The sequence below is a fragment of the Meles meles genome, chromosome 16 (assembly GCF_922984935.1).
Source record: "Meles meles chromosome 16, mMelMel3.1 paternal haplotype, whole genome shotgun sequence".
Classification (NCBI taxonomy): Eukaryota; Metazoa; Chordata; class Mammalia; order Carnivora; family Mustelidae; genus Meles; species Meles meles.
The window spans coordinates 57134985-57151436 of NC_060081.1; the positions used below are offsets into that span (position 1 = coordinate 57134985).

General features: G+C 59.6%; 1 protein-coding gene across 5 annotated transcripts in view; it reads right to left on the reverse strand.

Moving 5' to 3' along the window:
* Positions 1-16452, reverse strand: part of NOL4L (nucleolar protein 4 like) — a 130691-nt gene that overhangs the window by 22894 nt on the left and 91345 nt on the right. The window contains exons 1-2 of one of the 5 annotated variants that reach the window (XM_045980607.1): positions 13574-13739; positions 5195-5336 (exon numbers count right to left, since the gene is read on the reverse strand). In XM_045980607.1, coding sequence (XP_045836563.1) covers positions 5195-5303 — 109 coding nt within the window. In that variant the 5' untranslated portion in view covers positions 5304-5336; positions 13574-13739. Of the gene's footprint in view, positions 1-5194; positions 5337-5637; positions 5788-8088; positions 9173-9879; positions 10186-13573; positions 13740-16452 lie in introns of those variants that run through there. The other 4 variants (XM_045980609.1, XM_045980608.1, XM_045980610.1 and 1 more) reach the window with 4 other exon arrangements.

Sequence of the window (16452 nt, forward strand, 5' to 3'; positions counted from 1 at the left end):
AAGGAGCTTCTAGAGATGCGGGACGCAGGCAATCCCCAGCCCGGGCATTCAGCATCTTCCTCCTTGCCCAGCCCGCACCGGACCCGCACCCTGAGCTTCCCGGGCACGCCTTGGGCCCACTCTGCCTGCCTTCAACATCACAGCAAACACAGCCTGCCCAAGGGGCTCCGCTGGCCCCCCAGCTCTGCCCCTGGCCACTCCAAGGCTGTCTGTGGAGCACCTACTTTGTGGTCGGGACTGGGGAGAGAGCCTAGGAGAGGACACTCGGGCCGGTACAGGGCCTCGGCCCCACGGAGGCTCCCTGTGGCTCCATTTGTGATAATGAAAAAGAGGGACTTGCATGTCCTTCCCACGAATGACTCTAACGCCAGCTGCAGGGTCAGAGAGACCCTTGTGGTCGCTTGCAGTCTGGGCAAGTCACTTCCCCTTAGGAGAGGACATGTCCTTCCCCATAGGAAAGGCTCGGTCAGAGCTCCAAGCACTCGGCTGGCTTGGGATGGGGATTCCAGTCACTGGGATGACGGGGCATCTTTAAAAAGCGCCACATCACTGGAGAGGCAAATGACATTAGGAGGAAAAAAGGGGTTGCAACACGACATGATCTCCCCTTTTTTTTTTTAAGAAAACCAGACTTTTATTATGTCCACAAAAAAGACTGAGAAAAAGATGCCCCAGATATTGGTCATTTTGATTTTTTTTGTTCCATTTTTTTCTAAATTTTCTACACTATATCTAATACTTGTGAAACCAGGGGAAACAGAAAATACATTTCGCCAGAGGCACACCTGCCCTCAGGCAGCTTCAAGCCCACAGGGATCCTGGGTCCTTGCCCCTGTCCCTCTCTGTCCCAAAGGCAGAACAGGGCTTATCAGCCTTCGCATGACAAAACCGATTAAGAGCCCCAAGAAAACCAAAGGCCCCTCACTGCCTAGTAATGGGCACAGGAGGGGCGGCAGGAAGGGCTGGCACCGGGCACTAGAGGGAGGGAAGGGGGAAAGTGGGGAGTGGTCCCAAAGGCCTGGAGGAGCGGTCTCATCTCAGAGGCACAAACCAGGGCTCTAAAAGGAAGCCCCAGGACAGCCCAGGGATCCAGCCCAGCCAACCCCGCCCCCACGGCCCTGCAGGAAGACACAGTGCAGGAAGAGGGAAGCGGGACCCTCTGCTCTCCCCTAGCGCTGGCTTCCTGTCTGCCGGGGAGGTGAGTAATGTCCGCTCCCCACCCCCTTGCATCCCTTCTGGAGGCCAGGCCTCACATTTTCCGTTCGGGAAGGGGCAGAGCACGAGGCCATGGAGCACACCGAGGGGAAATCAAGGAGTGGCTCTGGCAGCTGCAGCTCCAGACCCGGGGCTAGGCCCGCAGGTGGGGTTCGGGAGGCTTGTTGGCTCCCGGGCCTGTGTACGTTCACGGGAGCCTTTCTGCTCACTCATTCATTTAACAGACACCTCCCCCACGTGCTCTGTGCCAGCCTCTGTGCTGGGCGCTGGGGTCCTAGCTTCCAGGGAGCTGTGCTCTGGGGGAGAGAGGCGGGCATCACACAGATAATCCCAACGACCGGGTATAATCACAGACAGACCTACCATCTGGTCCCAAGTCAATGCTAGACTACAGTGTCTCTGGACAAAGTCCCAACAGTTGGCTTCTCCCAGACATCCTCTCTCTGCCCCCAGAAGGCAGCCCCGGGGCCAAGTGTTTTTCTAGGCACGGACCATGTGCACAGAGTTCCGCTTGGACTCAAAGCCCAAAGCCTCAGGTAGGTAGGGCTGAGAAGCAGATCTGGAAAGTGCCGGGCCACAGATGGGCAAGAGGCAGCAAGAAAAGTTTGGATCACTCTGGCCCCAAGAAACCAGTGCTGAGTTCATGAGGGAGACCCCTCTGGCTCCCAGGGTCCTCTGCCCGTCTTCTGGGGAAGCTGCCAAGGCGGAAAGAGGAAGGCCGCCCCGGTGCCGCCTCCTGAGTTTGGTCAGATCGCCCTCACTCACCTCATCTCCCACGTCTTGTGAGGGGAGGACAAGAGTGACGTGCACCCCCGCAGCAGCTACAGCCCCCAGGGAGGAAGCCCCGTGCGCGTGGTTCCCCCCAGCCCCAGGCCTCCTGCGATGATTCTGGGGGGCCGCGAATGGCACCCGCATGAGAGACCTGTGGCGTGGAGGCTTGGCGGCTGTGGGGGAGGAGGCACAGCTGCGCGGGGCTCAGGGCAGGACACTGCCACTCCAGGGGAGCCAGAGACAAGCCCCGGGGTGGGGGGCGGCGGGGAGGAGCGCGGGCACCAATTCATTTCTGGTCTCAGTCTTGGGACCTGCCCTGCCTGCCTGCCAGTTTTCATCTGCATTTGTTACAATTTGAAAAGTGGGGGGTAGGGGGGCGCCAGGGAGGAGGAAGAGGCAGATGGAGAAAGAGGAGGGCTCTAACACATCTGCCAACAGGTGTGAGTCATGTACAAACCACCTGCCTTCCTGAGATGCTTCTGGGCCAGAGGGGGTTACTCCCTGGCACAGCCTTGGGGGCCCCCACACTTTCTGGCTAAGGGAAAAGAGACCCAGGTACTCAGACTGGGGATGTCTTCAGGAACAAAGAACCCAACTTGTCCCCAACAAAGGGTGGACCTACATCCCCTCCGGATGGTGCACTGGGGGGCAGGTCTGGATAAATGTTTCTTTCTCCATTCAGGCAACAACAGTCAGCGGGCCCCTGGAGCGTGCCAAGCACGCAGCTGAAGTCACTGGAGACGGAGCGGAGAGCAAGACTGACATGGGCTGTGCCTTGCAGAACTCACAGTGGGGGCTTCAGACCTCATCTTTCCAATTTGCCAGTTACGCAGAGGACTAATGGCCAGAGACCACACAGCAAGCCGCCCCGGAGCGCTGCTGATTGGGTTCGGAGTACACGGTCAACCTGAGCCCCTGCCCAGCCTGCCCCCACCCCAGCCCGTCGTTAACAACGGGGGACATGAGAACACTCTGCAGTCTGGCGGTCTCCCGTCGACTCACTGATGGCCTGTGTCCACACTGTGAGCACCTTCAGACCGGGGAGCTGATTACATGCCACCGTGGGGCCTGGAGGCCGGGACGAAGACTCTGGGCCAGGTCTGGACCCAGCCAAAACCCTGTGGGAACCCACTGCTCTGGAGAAACACCACAGTCACCTACAGAACCTCTAGAACCAAAAGGGGCAGCAGAGACCAGGCTGGGCAGCTGGGCCTTCTCAAGCCCTGTGACCCCCTGCGCCAGGTTTAGGTCTGCCTCTGGCCTGTCCATCAGCCCACAGCCTCCAGACACAGCCTCTGATTAAATAATTAAATTGATGGTATCACAGTCAACACCAACCTCCCTGTCTCCAGCTCTGGCTGCCCGCCCTGATAAATGCCCTGGTCCTGTCCACAGGCCAGCCTGCCTCAGCCCCGGGACCAGGAGGGGGACATGCAGGACCACACCCCGGCAGGCCCCGGTCTGAAGCTCCTGTGGAACCGGCCACAGGATGCACTGCCCCACCCCCCCACCACCCCGCAGTCTCGCTGCTTCTCTCCACTTCATCTTCCCGATCAACCAAGCCCCAGGCAGCTGGGAAACTGATGCTGAGGAAGCCGTGACCCCCACAGAAACACTCCCTTCTGCTACCTGGTAGACCAGGAGACCACCCCCCACCACCACCCAAAGCGCCGAATCTCCCTGGGCAGTGTCTCCAACAGAGATCAGACTCCGAAAAGGTGGTTTTGAGCAACAGTAACGTAAGAATTTTTTTAAAGAATGAGCTGAAGAAATACAGCCCCCATTCAGTCCTACTACTCGGGTTTTTAAAAAAATGTTCTGGATCCTTCTTGAGAAGGTATAACCCTACGCCCTTGGCTGAGTTCTGCAGGCTTGGCTCTTGGTGTGGCCTTCGCTCAGCTCAGATGAGGAGGGAGGTCAGCTGCCGGGCACTTCCCAGCCCTGAGCCCCCAGCAGCATGTGGCTGCCTCCACCCGTGGGAATACTGGGAGGTGGTGTTGGTCTGCGAGGCTCTGGTGGGGAGGCTCACAGCACGAGGGGGTCGTGCCGACCTCACGAGGTGTGAGGGCACAAAAGTCTTTTCTTTCCCAGCAGCCTTGTACCCCCAGTCCTGGCAAAACCACCCTCTGGGCTCCCCAGCCCCTGGCCCAGCTTCCCCAGCTGCCTCCAGGCTCGGTCTCCTCCCAGACAAAGCCGGATTCAGGCCTGCGAGGGCAGGAGGGAGGCAGGCGCCGGGTTCTGCCATGGAGACGAACTTTGACCCAAACTGCAAGGCTCCTACCCCTTATTTACTCTTTAAGGCTAACCCGTTTCCCAGAGTTAACATTACACCCCTTTTTAACACTGCACTTCCCTCTGGCATTCCAGGCCCCAACCTTTGACCCCTCCTAATTGCAGGCTCTACACCCCACATCTCTGAGGCTCAGCCCTGGGCTCATCCCCCACCCCCATCACTGCCCTGGAAGCCAGACAGAGCCCCACCAGAGACGCTGACCATGGGGGCCACCCCACGCCCGCGATTGCCTATAGCTGACAGAGGCGCTGGTCCCCCCAGAGCCCTGGCCCCCTGGGAGCTCTGCAGAGGCCCTCCAGAGTGGACCCCTGGGATCTGAGTTCTGAGCCCAACTCTCCCATCCCAAGGAGAAGGCATCTGTTCTGAGGGAGGCCAGAGGAGTTTGCCTGGCGGGTTCTGGAGGGCAGCAGGGGCCAGAGCTTGCGGAAGCTCCTCAGCCGGGCCACTTCCCATCCTAAGAGGCTGGGGACACACAGTGGACAAGTGCTCTGCCTGCTGGCTTACAGGTGACAGGCAGGGACCCTGTTATACAGCCTCACGTCAAGCTACGATGTCCAACTCTTGTTTCACTGCTGGGTGGCTGGACTCTTCTGGGTCCCTGGCTAATGACCTTCCCAGACCTGAACTGGGGTAACTTCCACATCCGACATCCGTAGTCCACCAGCCTGCGAGCATCAGGGTACAGAGACAGGACACCTGCCGGGCTGCCGGCCCCCAAGAGCTCTATCCTGTTCCCTTCAGGAGGACTTGCTCCCCTGGCACCAGGGGCTGGGGCACTGGCGGAGATACCCAGGACACCAGGGGCAGCTGGAAGCCCCCCCTAAAGCCCCCAGCCCAGATTCCACTACCCCAGATTCCTAGGCCTCCGGGTCCCAGGTGTGGCCCCTTCCCCGCCGGCCACCAAGGGACACTCACCATCCTCTTGGCTGTGGAGGTTCTGAGGGCTCCGCATCCTCTCGTCCTGGCTGGGACTCAGGCTGGAGGCCAGGTGTGGGTCAGCTGACATCCATGTGGAGTCGTTCATATCAAAATCTTCACTGCTCACAGAAGTTTCATCCTGATCGGGGACAAAGAAGGCAGATGTTCAACGGGTCCGGGCCTGACGCAGCCCCAGAGCAGCCCCAGAGCAGCAGTCTGGCTGAGCCCCATGGGCTGTGGGCGTTTGGAAGTGTCCAAAGGCCACAGGGAGCCCCCACACCTTGCAGGAGGGGCTGGGTGGCTCCCCTTGGCCCCCATGGAAGTGGTTTGGGCTCTGGTTCCTGTTGGAAGCCAGGGCTGAGGGCCGGCGCTGTCTGTAATTGAAGACAATTATGAGGTCTTGCATCCTGTGAGGGCGGATAGCAGGGCCTGGCTCTTACCCTTGTGAGCCAAGGTTGAGACAAGCGCTGTAAACAAGGGCCACCGCTCCCCACTGGCGGCCCACAGCCCAGAGAAGAGAGCTCACTATGCGCAGGGCCCGGCGGCCAGAAGGGGAGGCAGGACGGGCTCGCACTGCCGAGGCCAGGCTGATCGCCCCCACTATGGCTCTGGTTCCCGGGGAGCGTGCATGGAATTCCTTTCTCCCACTCCCCCAACCCAGAGGACATTTCTGTCTTCCTCCTTCCTAACCTTTGCTGTGCTTCAAAGATATGCTCTTGGGCAGCTTCCAGGGCTGAAAAGGCCAGGCCCAGAAGTGCAGAGAAGGAAGGGGGTGGGGCAGGCGAGGAGGGTTCGAGAATCAGACCGCAAAGGGGGTTTGGCTCAAGGACCTGGGGGGCCGCCAGGGCCTTCCAAACAGCCGGAGGGCCTGCTGGAGAGGACCACGCCTGCCTCCTCTCCCCTGGCTGGCTTCAGTGAGCCCCTGGCCAGTCATCTGGGAACCCCCAGGGCGGGGCCCCTGCGATCCAGCAATCCAGCCCTCCAGCGGGAAGGGACCCCACCTCCTACTTGGCCCAGCCTCTTTCAGGAGCTGCGAGCAACTGTGTTTAGGAGTTGGCTGTAAATCGCAAGAAAGATGACCCAGCAGCTCCCACACCCCGAGCTGGCTTCGCCCCCTCCCCTCTCCCCTCTAGCAAGACACAATGGCATCTGTGGGCCCCCAGCATGGACCTCAGGCAGAGCCCCCCTAGTTCCTCCTCCAAAAAAAGCCTCCCCTCCAGGGCCCTCCTCACAGACAACTCTTTTATAATGAGCAAACACACTTCGGTTGGAACTTTTCTTCGGAGGCTGTCCCCGAGGCAGGCACATCTGTTCTCCAAGTGCGAGGGAACCAGCGTGGATTAGCCTCTGCCCCTCCCCCGCCACGCTGGGCTGGCAGGGAGTTTCCTGGAATTTACAGCTTCTGTGCAGCAGCCAGTGTGCCCTCCACGGCTGGACCTGGTCCTTGCGGCTGGACCTGGAGCACGTGAGCTGGGCCACCATGCTGCTGCTCGGGGGTCCCCACAAGGCCTACCTGGAGCCTCAGGGGACAGAGGCCATGTGTCCTCTTGTGCCCTCTCCCCCTCCTGCCCACCCCCACACTTGCACTCGGTCTGCCTCCCCCAGGCTGCCCTGCTCCCTACACATAAGCACAACTGCCCAGTCTCCCTGGGGTGAAAACATGCTCACTCGTGTTCACTCGGACTCTGTTCTATACCTGGAGGGACACACATGTTCTGCCCAAAGGGACAACAAAACTCTCCCCTGTACTCCCAGGATGGACCCTAAGCGTGAGGGGGAGGCTGGCAGGAGAAAGCACCCTGGGAGGTACAGAGGCCACCCAGGCTCCAGGAGCCAGGAACAGGGCATCCTTGCCTGGGCACCTTGCTCCTTCCTGGCTGCCCAGGACGCACCGCGCTCAGGGTCAGCCCTAAGGGAGGGAGGCCCTCTCCTGGCTCTGGGGTGTTGTTGAAGCACTCAGGATCTAAAAGACTGAATCCATCAGCACCGGAAGCCCCACCGAGTCAAGGTGCTTCCTGCCTTCAGTCCACAGGTATTTACTGAGCACCTACTATGAGCCCAGCACTTGCTAGGTGCTGGGGACTCGTATGCAGGGTAGGACAGAGTCCTGGCCCTCACTGCCCAGCAGGGGACAATCAGCGACAATCAACAGAAGAACACATCAGCACCATGGGGAGGAAGGACCAGAGCAGGACAAAGCAGAGGCACTGGGAGAGGGGCCTGTGGCCGCGGCTGGGGAGGGCCTCGCTGCTTAGGAAACACCTGAGCGGAAGCCCACGGGAAGCGAGGAAGGTTGCCCTGGTGGGGGAGGGGTCTATACAGGGAGCCTTCTGGGCACCAGCACGTGCCGGTGGGGGAGTGGGGGGGTCTGAGGAGCAGCCTGGAGACCACTGTGGCCAGGGGCTAGGCTGGGGGCAGTGGAGCCTCATGGGAGGGTTCCGGGCCCATCACCCCGGGCGGGGTGTCTGCAGCCCAGAGAAAGGCTTGCGGACCATTCCACCAAACACGGAGGAGCAGGGAAAAGGCAGAACCACTGCGTGCAGCGCTCCGGGTGCCGGCGCTCTGCCCACACTCTGCCAAGTTGAAAACATTCACAGACGCCAAGTTCATCAGGTACCAAGTGCTCCCCTTGGCCCTCTCATTTCATCCTCCCTGCAGGCCCACCAGGTAGGTATACTTATCAGCCCCATCGTACGGATGAGAAATTGAGGTTCCGAGGGGTTAAGGCGCTTGCCCAAGGTCACAAGCTTACAAACTGTGGAGCCAGAGGTGTTCAATCCTGAAAGCCCAGACACCCTCCTTCCTGCCACCAAGTCTCTGCCTGCCAGTCCCCCTCAGTTGGAGCACCCGCCCTCCTGTGGCACTCCACAACCCAAGTTCTGAACACACACCTGTCTCACCCACCAGCTCCGGCTCGGGTCTCAGCCTTCGTTCTCACAGCATCCGTCCGCCAGCACAGGCAGCCCCTGCATGGAGGCACCCGACCCCCTCCCCACAGCTGCGCCGTGTCAACCCATGGTGGGGCTCTGCCCTGTCTGTCCTTGGACAATCTCAAGTCCTTCCAGGGGTGGAGATGAGGCTGGAGGTTTCCCAGACACCCCCCCCCCCCCCATGCAGCCTGTGAGATGCGGTGAAGTGGCGGAGACACCTGGCATAGTGCTGGCGTGGAAGGAGGATGTGGCCCAAGTTTGACAAGTGGGGACCCGGTCCCACGGCACACAGCTCCCGAACGGAGACCAGATGAGCCCTGTGTCCGGGCAGACGGGCGGCATCGAGGAACAGCCAGGCAGGGCCCGCACCGCTGCCACCCCACAGAGCCTGGGTTTTCACAGAGCCTGGGGTTTCTCGTCCTGTGACCAGCCACCAAGATGACCCCCTCCACCCTTCCCTGCCCCGACAAGTCTGATTGGGAAATCAATAGGAAATGCAGCTCACCTCTTCCCAATCACCCAATAATGAAGAACACCAGGGCCCACACACAAGGGCCTTTGGGACAAGGGTTTCCTCACAACTGCTCCGTAACAAACAAACAAACAACCAAAAACTAAACTAAACAAAACAGAAGCAAACGGCAGGCACCCACATCAGGCCTGCCCCGGCCGCCCAAGGGCCCCACAGCAAGTGGAAGAGTAGGGCTCCGAAGGCAGGTGGTCTGCGCCCGGAGCCCACCCCACAGTGCTGCCGCACCTCCGCCCTGGGACCCAGAGAGCCAGGCTCCTGAGCGACACAGTGTCTCATGGTGAGACCCAAAGCACGCTCAAGGGAGACGAAGCTGCATTTACACACACTCCCTCAATAAGGCCGCACACATTTAGTGAGCATCTGCTATGTGCTCGTGTTGTGCTGGGGACACAGATGACTGAGGTTCCTTCCCTCTAGGACCTTGTTACCTAGAGAGAGACGCCAGCGAAAACCTGTGACCCGCTGGTAAGGGCCGAGAAATGGGGCTGTGCACGCCCTCCCCAGTTACCCACAGACTCTCAAGCAGGCCCCAGAGAGTGCCCCCCACCCCGGACTCTGCTCCATGAACCCTGGCTTGGAAGGCGGAGGTTCTAGTCCACATTTTGACACTACTGCTATGGCCATTTTTTCCGAGAAATCAAGTATGGTCAACCCGACTTACAAGCAGAAAAAGAGTTAAGTCCGGGTCGAACTTACACAGCGGCCACAACTGGACTTTCAGGGCGGTCTTGGAACAGAAGCATGCCCAGACCGTTCTGCCACCGGCCTGCGACAGCACAGCCCACAGCTGCGGAGGGCAGACTGAAACCTCGCCCACTCCCACGGAGCCAGGGCTTGGGGAACGAGCTAATTACACAGGCAATTACCAGCACACACAGCGGCGAGCCCATCAGCGGCTGCGCAGCACGGGTTGGGGGAGACGCTGGAGTCGGGGGCGGGGTGGGGGGGGGAGAGCTGCGGGAGGCAGCCAGCACAGGCTCGGGAGTGGTGGGGTCTCGGGCCCCTGCGCTGACCTAGGGTGCTCTCCCTGCTCAGCCAGAGGTCACGAGTCAGGGACCTCTTGCTTTGGCCTCCTGGACGCTCAAGGGAACTTGGTCTACTGATTTCTGCCTTTCCATACGCAAACTTCAGTGACATTTTCATTAGAAAATAAAAGAGTATATCTGATCCTGTACTTCTGGGCCCTCTCTCCCCAGTGACCAGGCAGTCGCTCCTCTTACCTCTGCCCTCAGACACCTTGAAGCCTACAGCCTTGCCACCTGTTGATAAAAGTCCCTCATTCGGCCCCCAAAGGGCCTGAGCCATTGCGTGTCTCAAGGTGACAACTGGCTTCCTGAAAAGGGAACTCCAGAATGTGTGGGGAGCAGGCGGGCAGCACCCAGCCAGCTGCGGGGACACACCCCAGTCTGGGAGCCCTGACTCTGGGCAGAAGGAGAGGAACCGACCGAACCCTCCCTGCTCTTATCTGCAGTCCAAAATTCATGGGCAGGTTCAGTTTCTCTCCACCCAGGTTCTGCGGCCCTTCCTCCTCTGCAGGCAAACCAGCACCAACTACTGCCCAGCCTAGGAGGAGGAGAAAATGGGAGAGCAGAGGGGAAATGGTGGAAACGCGCCTGTATCCATGGCGGGTAACTAGGAGCAGGTGCTATCAGTAACCTGATTATTTTACAACTGGGGTCAATTTCTTGGGAACTAGGTTCCTGGTGCCTCTGAAGCTGAGCCATTTGCATCCTCCAGGACAGGGATCCTGGGGCGTGCCTCACACAACATTTTCCAGGCCTTTCCTCTGAGCTGTAACTCTATCTCTACCACTTGCTTTGTGTGGGGGGGGGGGGGGGGTAGGATTTGCTGAGAATTTAGTGCAATTGTAAGCCCTAAGCCCTGACCAAGAGCCCTGGGTGTGTGTTTCAGGGAAGGGGCGGGAGGGGAGGGCAGGGATGTGCTTGAGGTGTTTCTGGGCTAGGCAGGAGACAGACCCCTCTGTCTCACCCCTGTGGTCTGTTTGATGAGACGCTGAAGCTCTTGCCAGAAAGATCTCCAGGCTGGGACAGTTGCCCCGGCACTAGCTCTACCCCAAGCAGGCGGGGACCAAGATGTAGAAAGTGACCACCTCCTTCTGGAACACCTGCAGGCTCCTTCCAGGCCCTGGAAATTCTTCAGTACGAGGCAATTCCTCCCCCTGTCTCCATGTCAGCAAGCACTACACACACACAGCCTTCTGAGCGTGCCAAGAAGGTACTGAACCGCATTTGACCCCAACTTAACCACTTCGGTTCATCAGATGGCTTATTAATGGAAGACGAAAAACCCCCAGGACTGAAAGGAACAACGGTTCAAATCCCTGTAGTGAAGGGATTGCACAAATGAAATCTTAGGGTGGTCTGAGCCATAGCTCCCGGGAGCTGTGGGGTCGTCCCGAGGCAGCAGCTTCTTGCTACACTCCAAGCCCACGGGGCCACCAGAGGAGGCGTTCAGCCTCCCAGGGACACTCCCAGCACAATTCCACTCCTTCCTGCTGACAGACCTCCTCTGCTCACCAGTCCTAAGTCAAACAGGCCCTTCTGGGAAATGCGGAGAGGGGAGGGCTGAGACAGCCAATCACCTACCACCTTCTAGGTGTTCTCAATCACACACATAGGGTCTGTCAGAAACACCCGTATCTGTGGGGATGCTCTGTTGTTCTTGCTGTCAGGAACGCATGAATGCTGGGAGTGAGCATTTTCAACACCTTCCTACTAGTGTATCGAGTGTAAAATGGGCTTTTGTTTCCTAGGCAAAGGCAACTGGCTGTTTTCCCAGCACTCCGCACCACGAGGGCCTCACTGACACCCCAGGCCCTGGCATTAACAGGGGTCTCTTTAAGAGGGTGGCTAGAGAGATGAACTACAGCAGACGGGGTTCTCCCAGCCAAAAGGAGGGCTGGAGAGGAACCACTCTGAGCTAATCCCCTGCAGGAGTTTCCTTCCAAGAAAAGGACCCAGACAAGACAAAAAAGTTCTTGAGCAACTCGGGGTGGCCAGGCTCCACAGGGGCCAAGGGTGGCTGAGGCCACAGAAGTTCCCCCAGATCCACCTCCCTAGCTGGGAGGAAAGCTGGGGGGGGGGGAGGTGCTCTGCTCCTGCTGTTCTGCAGGAAGGTGCTGATCGGGGTCGTGTCACCCAGCCAGGGTGCAGTGGGTGTGGGAGGAGGTGCTGTCTTAAAACCTACTCTATAAAACAAGGCCAGCTTGAGCGGGGATTAGACAAGAGCTTGATATTATTTAAAGACACATTTAGGCCCTAATCGTTTTCCAGTGAAGGGGTAATTTACTATGTAAGGACTAAACTGCCACTGGGGCCTGGGCCATCCATGGGTTTTCCCGGCAGACCAACCTACACCCCAGAAGCAGGGGGCAAGATGGCACCCCAGGCCCCATCCTACAGTCGCTTCTCCACAGAGGAGCTGTGAGAGCCCCACACACCTCACCCCACAACCCCTACCTGGTAGGCTGGGGGCCCCAGGCTGGGGTTTCCAGCTGATTCTGGGATAAGTAGGGCTTTATCTCAAGGGAGAATCTATTTCAAGCCACAATCCTTCTCAGAAAGAGGAGGAAATCACAGAGTCCAAACACCATTTCAGGTGAAATCAGGAGGTTATTAATCTCCCCTCAGAGCAGACAGAAAGAAAAATCAATGTTTTAGAGGGGGGAAAAAAGGTTCCATTTGAATTAATGGGTTTGTGGCTTCTCCATTGATCTGCGCCTCTTCACACTTTCTTTTTGTGCTTTTGTGCTCTTGGGGAGGGGGAAGGGAGAAGGGAATAGGGAAGAGGGGGGTGGGCCTCCTGTTAAGGAAAAGGACGGTCTAACCTTAACCTTTCTCCAGGAATAATGCTAATTAGCCTGGCTTAATGAGAACTTCCCCCAGGAAGCGCGGCCCAGTAGGGGCGACCGGACTCTGTCAAACGCCGCTCCAGGTGGGTGGGTGGGGGGGAGGTCACTTCTGAACTCTAGCAGCTGGAATAAAAAATGTGGACTGCACACCCCCACCATGCCCCACGAGAAAGTGTCCCGCCCGGGAGGGCTAGGTGGAGAGCGGAGAGCGGCCGACGGAGGTGTAAATCCAACTTAACCCGGACGCGCGCCCTCACTCCGGACAGCTGCCCCCGCCCCACGCGTCCCCTTCATTAAGGAATGCCCCCTCGCCAGGGGCCGCCGCCGCCCCCGGCTTCTGCTCCGTTGGTACACCTGAGAAGGGCGACCGGTCCCCTCCGGGGAGGGACGGGGGCCTGCCGAAGTGGGCTCAACTCTGCAAACCCCGTCTCAACTCTCCGCGCCGAGGCAGGGAGCCCCTCCCAGCCACTCAACGCTTCCCGTCCTCAGATCCCCAAACACAGTCCACTTCCCTTCTCAAGGCGGCCGCGGTGGCGGCAACCCGAGCCCGGCCCCCACCCCACCGCCAGCGAACGCCTTCCTCCCCGGGACGCGGTGCCGAGCCCGCTGCAAACGGTGTGGCCGCCGCACAATACCGCGGCGCGGCGCACACAATCACCGCCCCCCAGGACCGGCGGCGCGCACGGCCGGGGAGTGGGGTGCGCCCAGCGGCCCCCCGGCACTCGCGGCCAGGCACACCTCTCGGGCACCCCACGGCCCCCAGAGTGCACCTCCTCTGCCGGTTCCCCCCCCACGCAGCCGCCGCCGCCGCTCGGTCACACTCACCCGCCCCCCGCCCCAGCCCACTCCGCCCAGGGCGCAGCCGCTTCCCTGCGCCCCCCTCCTCAGCCCCAGCGCAGGAAGCTTCCCCCCCGGTCCCCCACCCCAGAACCCCCCAACCCCCCCACCCTCTAACCGCAGCTCAACGGCCGGCGGCAGGAGGGGGGCGGCGGCCGGGGGCCCGGAAACGGCCCGATCGCGGGGATCCGGGCCGGACTCCGTACCTGGGCGGGAGGCGAGGCGGAGACCGGCGGTCGGGCTCGGCGAGTGAGCGGGGCGGGCGGCAGTGACAGCCCCACAGCTCCAGCTGCTGCTGCTGCTGCTGCCGCCGCGGCCGCCCGGGGAGAGGGGCTGGCACCGCCGCGGCGCGTCACTGCCCGGCCCGGGGGCGGGGGTGGCCAGGGGGAGGGCCCAGGCGAGCGGCGGCGGCAGCGGCGGCGGCGCCGCGGCCGGGAGGGAGGAAGGGGGAGGGGGGCACCGGGCACGGGGAGGCGGGGGAGGGGGGGCGGGACCGGGCACGGGGCGGGGGCCTGGGGGAGGGGAACGCAGGGAGGGCGCCCGCTGGGGGAGTAGGAGGAGCAGCAGGAGGAGGAGGTGGAGGGGCTGACGAGAGGGAGGAGTGGGCACAGGGGGGAGGGGGAGAGAGAGGAAAAGGAGGCACCCTGAGAGGAGAAAGGAGGGAGAGGCCGGGAGGCGGGGAGAGGGGAGAGGAGGTGGAAGGAGGGGGTGCTGGGCCAGGTAGTGGGGGAGGGATGAGGGCGCACTGGACGCGCTGCAGGGCGCTCCGGGGGGAGAGCGCTCTTAAGGGGGAAGCGCTTCGAGGAAGCTTCTTGCCCGGGGCTGAGCTCTGGAAAGAAGGCGGTGGGGTCTGTGCCCTCCCCTCCCTCCAGGGAGGCCGCAGTCTACGGGTCGGAGGGTGGGGGTTGGGGGGGCACCCGGCCCGCCAGCTCTCCGCGTTCAGGCCAGGAGAGGAGAGACTTGGCCCAAAGAAAGTGACTCAGGCACCATTAGGAACTCTCCGCGCCCTGGGGCCTTTGGGCAGCCCTGGACCCCCTCGCGTCTCCTGGTTCCCCGGGGACGCGGGTCCTCGCTGGGCGGGGCTGCTGGGTCCCCGGGCGGTCTCAGCGAGACCCTAGTCTGGAAAAGCCAGGCACGTGGCCAGCTCTCTGCCGGCCCCCCACCCCATCTCAGGGCCCCCCCTTTTCTTGATCAAGTTCAAGCTCGGTCCCCTCGGCGCGCTGCCCACCCTCTGCCCCCTCCTCTCCCCTCCCCCTCCCTATATACCGTACCATCTCGCCTCTTCACTCTTCCTTTGTCTCTTTCCCACCACTTAGTTTACACCCTCCCAAGCTCCCCTTCTTCCTCCCCGGCGGGCGCCTGAGTCTCCAGGATGCGTTCACCTGTCCGACCCAAACATTTCAGCGATCTCGAGCGTTCGCCGCGGACTATCTCTGCTCCCTCCCCACCACCGCCCCCAACTCCTCCCGCCGGTCATTGTGCTCCACCAGACCACCGGGTACCGGCTCCTTACGGCGCGCTAGCTCCAGTTGTAAAGTAATAGGATAACATCAAGAATGCTGCTCCATCCCAGACCTGGGCGCTTACTGTCCGCGGAGACACCGCATCGCAGGAGAGGGAAAACCCATGCGGATCCGAATCGCCGTCCTCCTGCACGCAGACAGACCTCGTCCGCCTGGGGTGCAGGGGAAGACCGCGTGGGGCGCCGCGGGGTGGGGGTGGGCGGGGTGGGGGATCCTGAACCTGCAAGCAACCTCAGACTCAGCCTACAACATAACTCGCTCGTCCCCAAATAGCACAATTAGACCCTAGCAGAGAAGATGGGTCAAGGGCAGATGTCCCCCTCCTCAGATTCACAACCTCTGTTACAAGTAAGAGATCAGCCGTCCGAAAAAGCCTGTGCTTTAGCAGGGATGAGGAGCTGCCCTCGTGGAATTCTGTGAGGAAATGGTAAAAAACCAAACCAAAACAAAAACACCAACAACGATCCCACCTCCTGGTACCTCTAGTCGCACCCGAAAAAGAAGGGCAATTTCTCCAGACTTTACGCTACAACTCATCCACAGTGGAACCAGCAAAGAAGAAAAAACAAGAGAGCCATCGCGATTGTTTGCAATTTTGAAACAGACTGCCTTTAACCCTCCAACTTTTTTTCTCTAAAAGCCTTTTTCTTTCTTTCACTGAAAGCTTTGCATTGTGAACAATCCGAGGTAAACAAGGCTCCCTCTACAGGTGGTAGTTGGAAGTACACCACCACGGGTTCAGAGCTCAGTGTTCGCCCATTAGAAAAATAAAAAGATGGCAACACATCAAATTAAAGGCACGCAGAACAGACTTCCTTCCACACATGCTAAAGGTTTTTCTGTCAATACAGAACTTACACTCCCTTTTTAAAAGGGGGTCTAAGCACGTTATTCATTAGCACCTTTTATCTATGAAATTGAATGTGTTTTCAAACCAAGGCACCCTTCCCAGTTTTCTCTAATAGATCTTTACTTCTCATCCTCTGTGGTGGGGGACGGTTTGGAGGCTTTGCACATGTCTATATCCATACATGTTGGTGCCCAGTAATTTTTAGGATTTTAATTAGTGGCCGTGACTCTTCAGTTCATCCAGGGAGAGGTGGGCGTTTCCAACATGGGAAATGCCCTTCCTCACTCTGAAAATGAAATCATTCAGGTCCCCCCGGATTTCCTATCTCTTCCCACCACATTTCTCAAGACCTTTGACTTCTCCTGGCCTGAGTCACTATCCCACAGCCGTGGTGGACATCTGGGTTTGAAATATAAAGCCAAATCCAACTAAGTTCAAAGGTGGAATTGAACCCAGATAACCCACCTCTTCTCTGACTAATAAGAGAAAGCCAGTACCGCCTGGGAGAGCAGAGCAGTGATTTTCTCTAGGCATGAAATGTGAACTCATTTACCATCCCTGAGATAAAACAGCCTCAGCCCCACTCAGCCCACAGAAAGCAGTTGGGAGCCCTAGAGAAACTTGGCTGTTTAGCAGCCCTGAAAATTAGGTGAGTTTTCCTGAGTGCTGAAGCCTGCAGAAAGCTCCCGGCCCCTCAGTCCTGCAGGAGCTG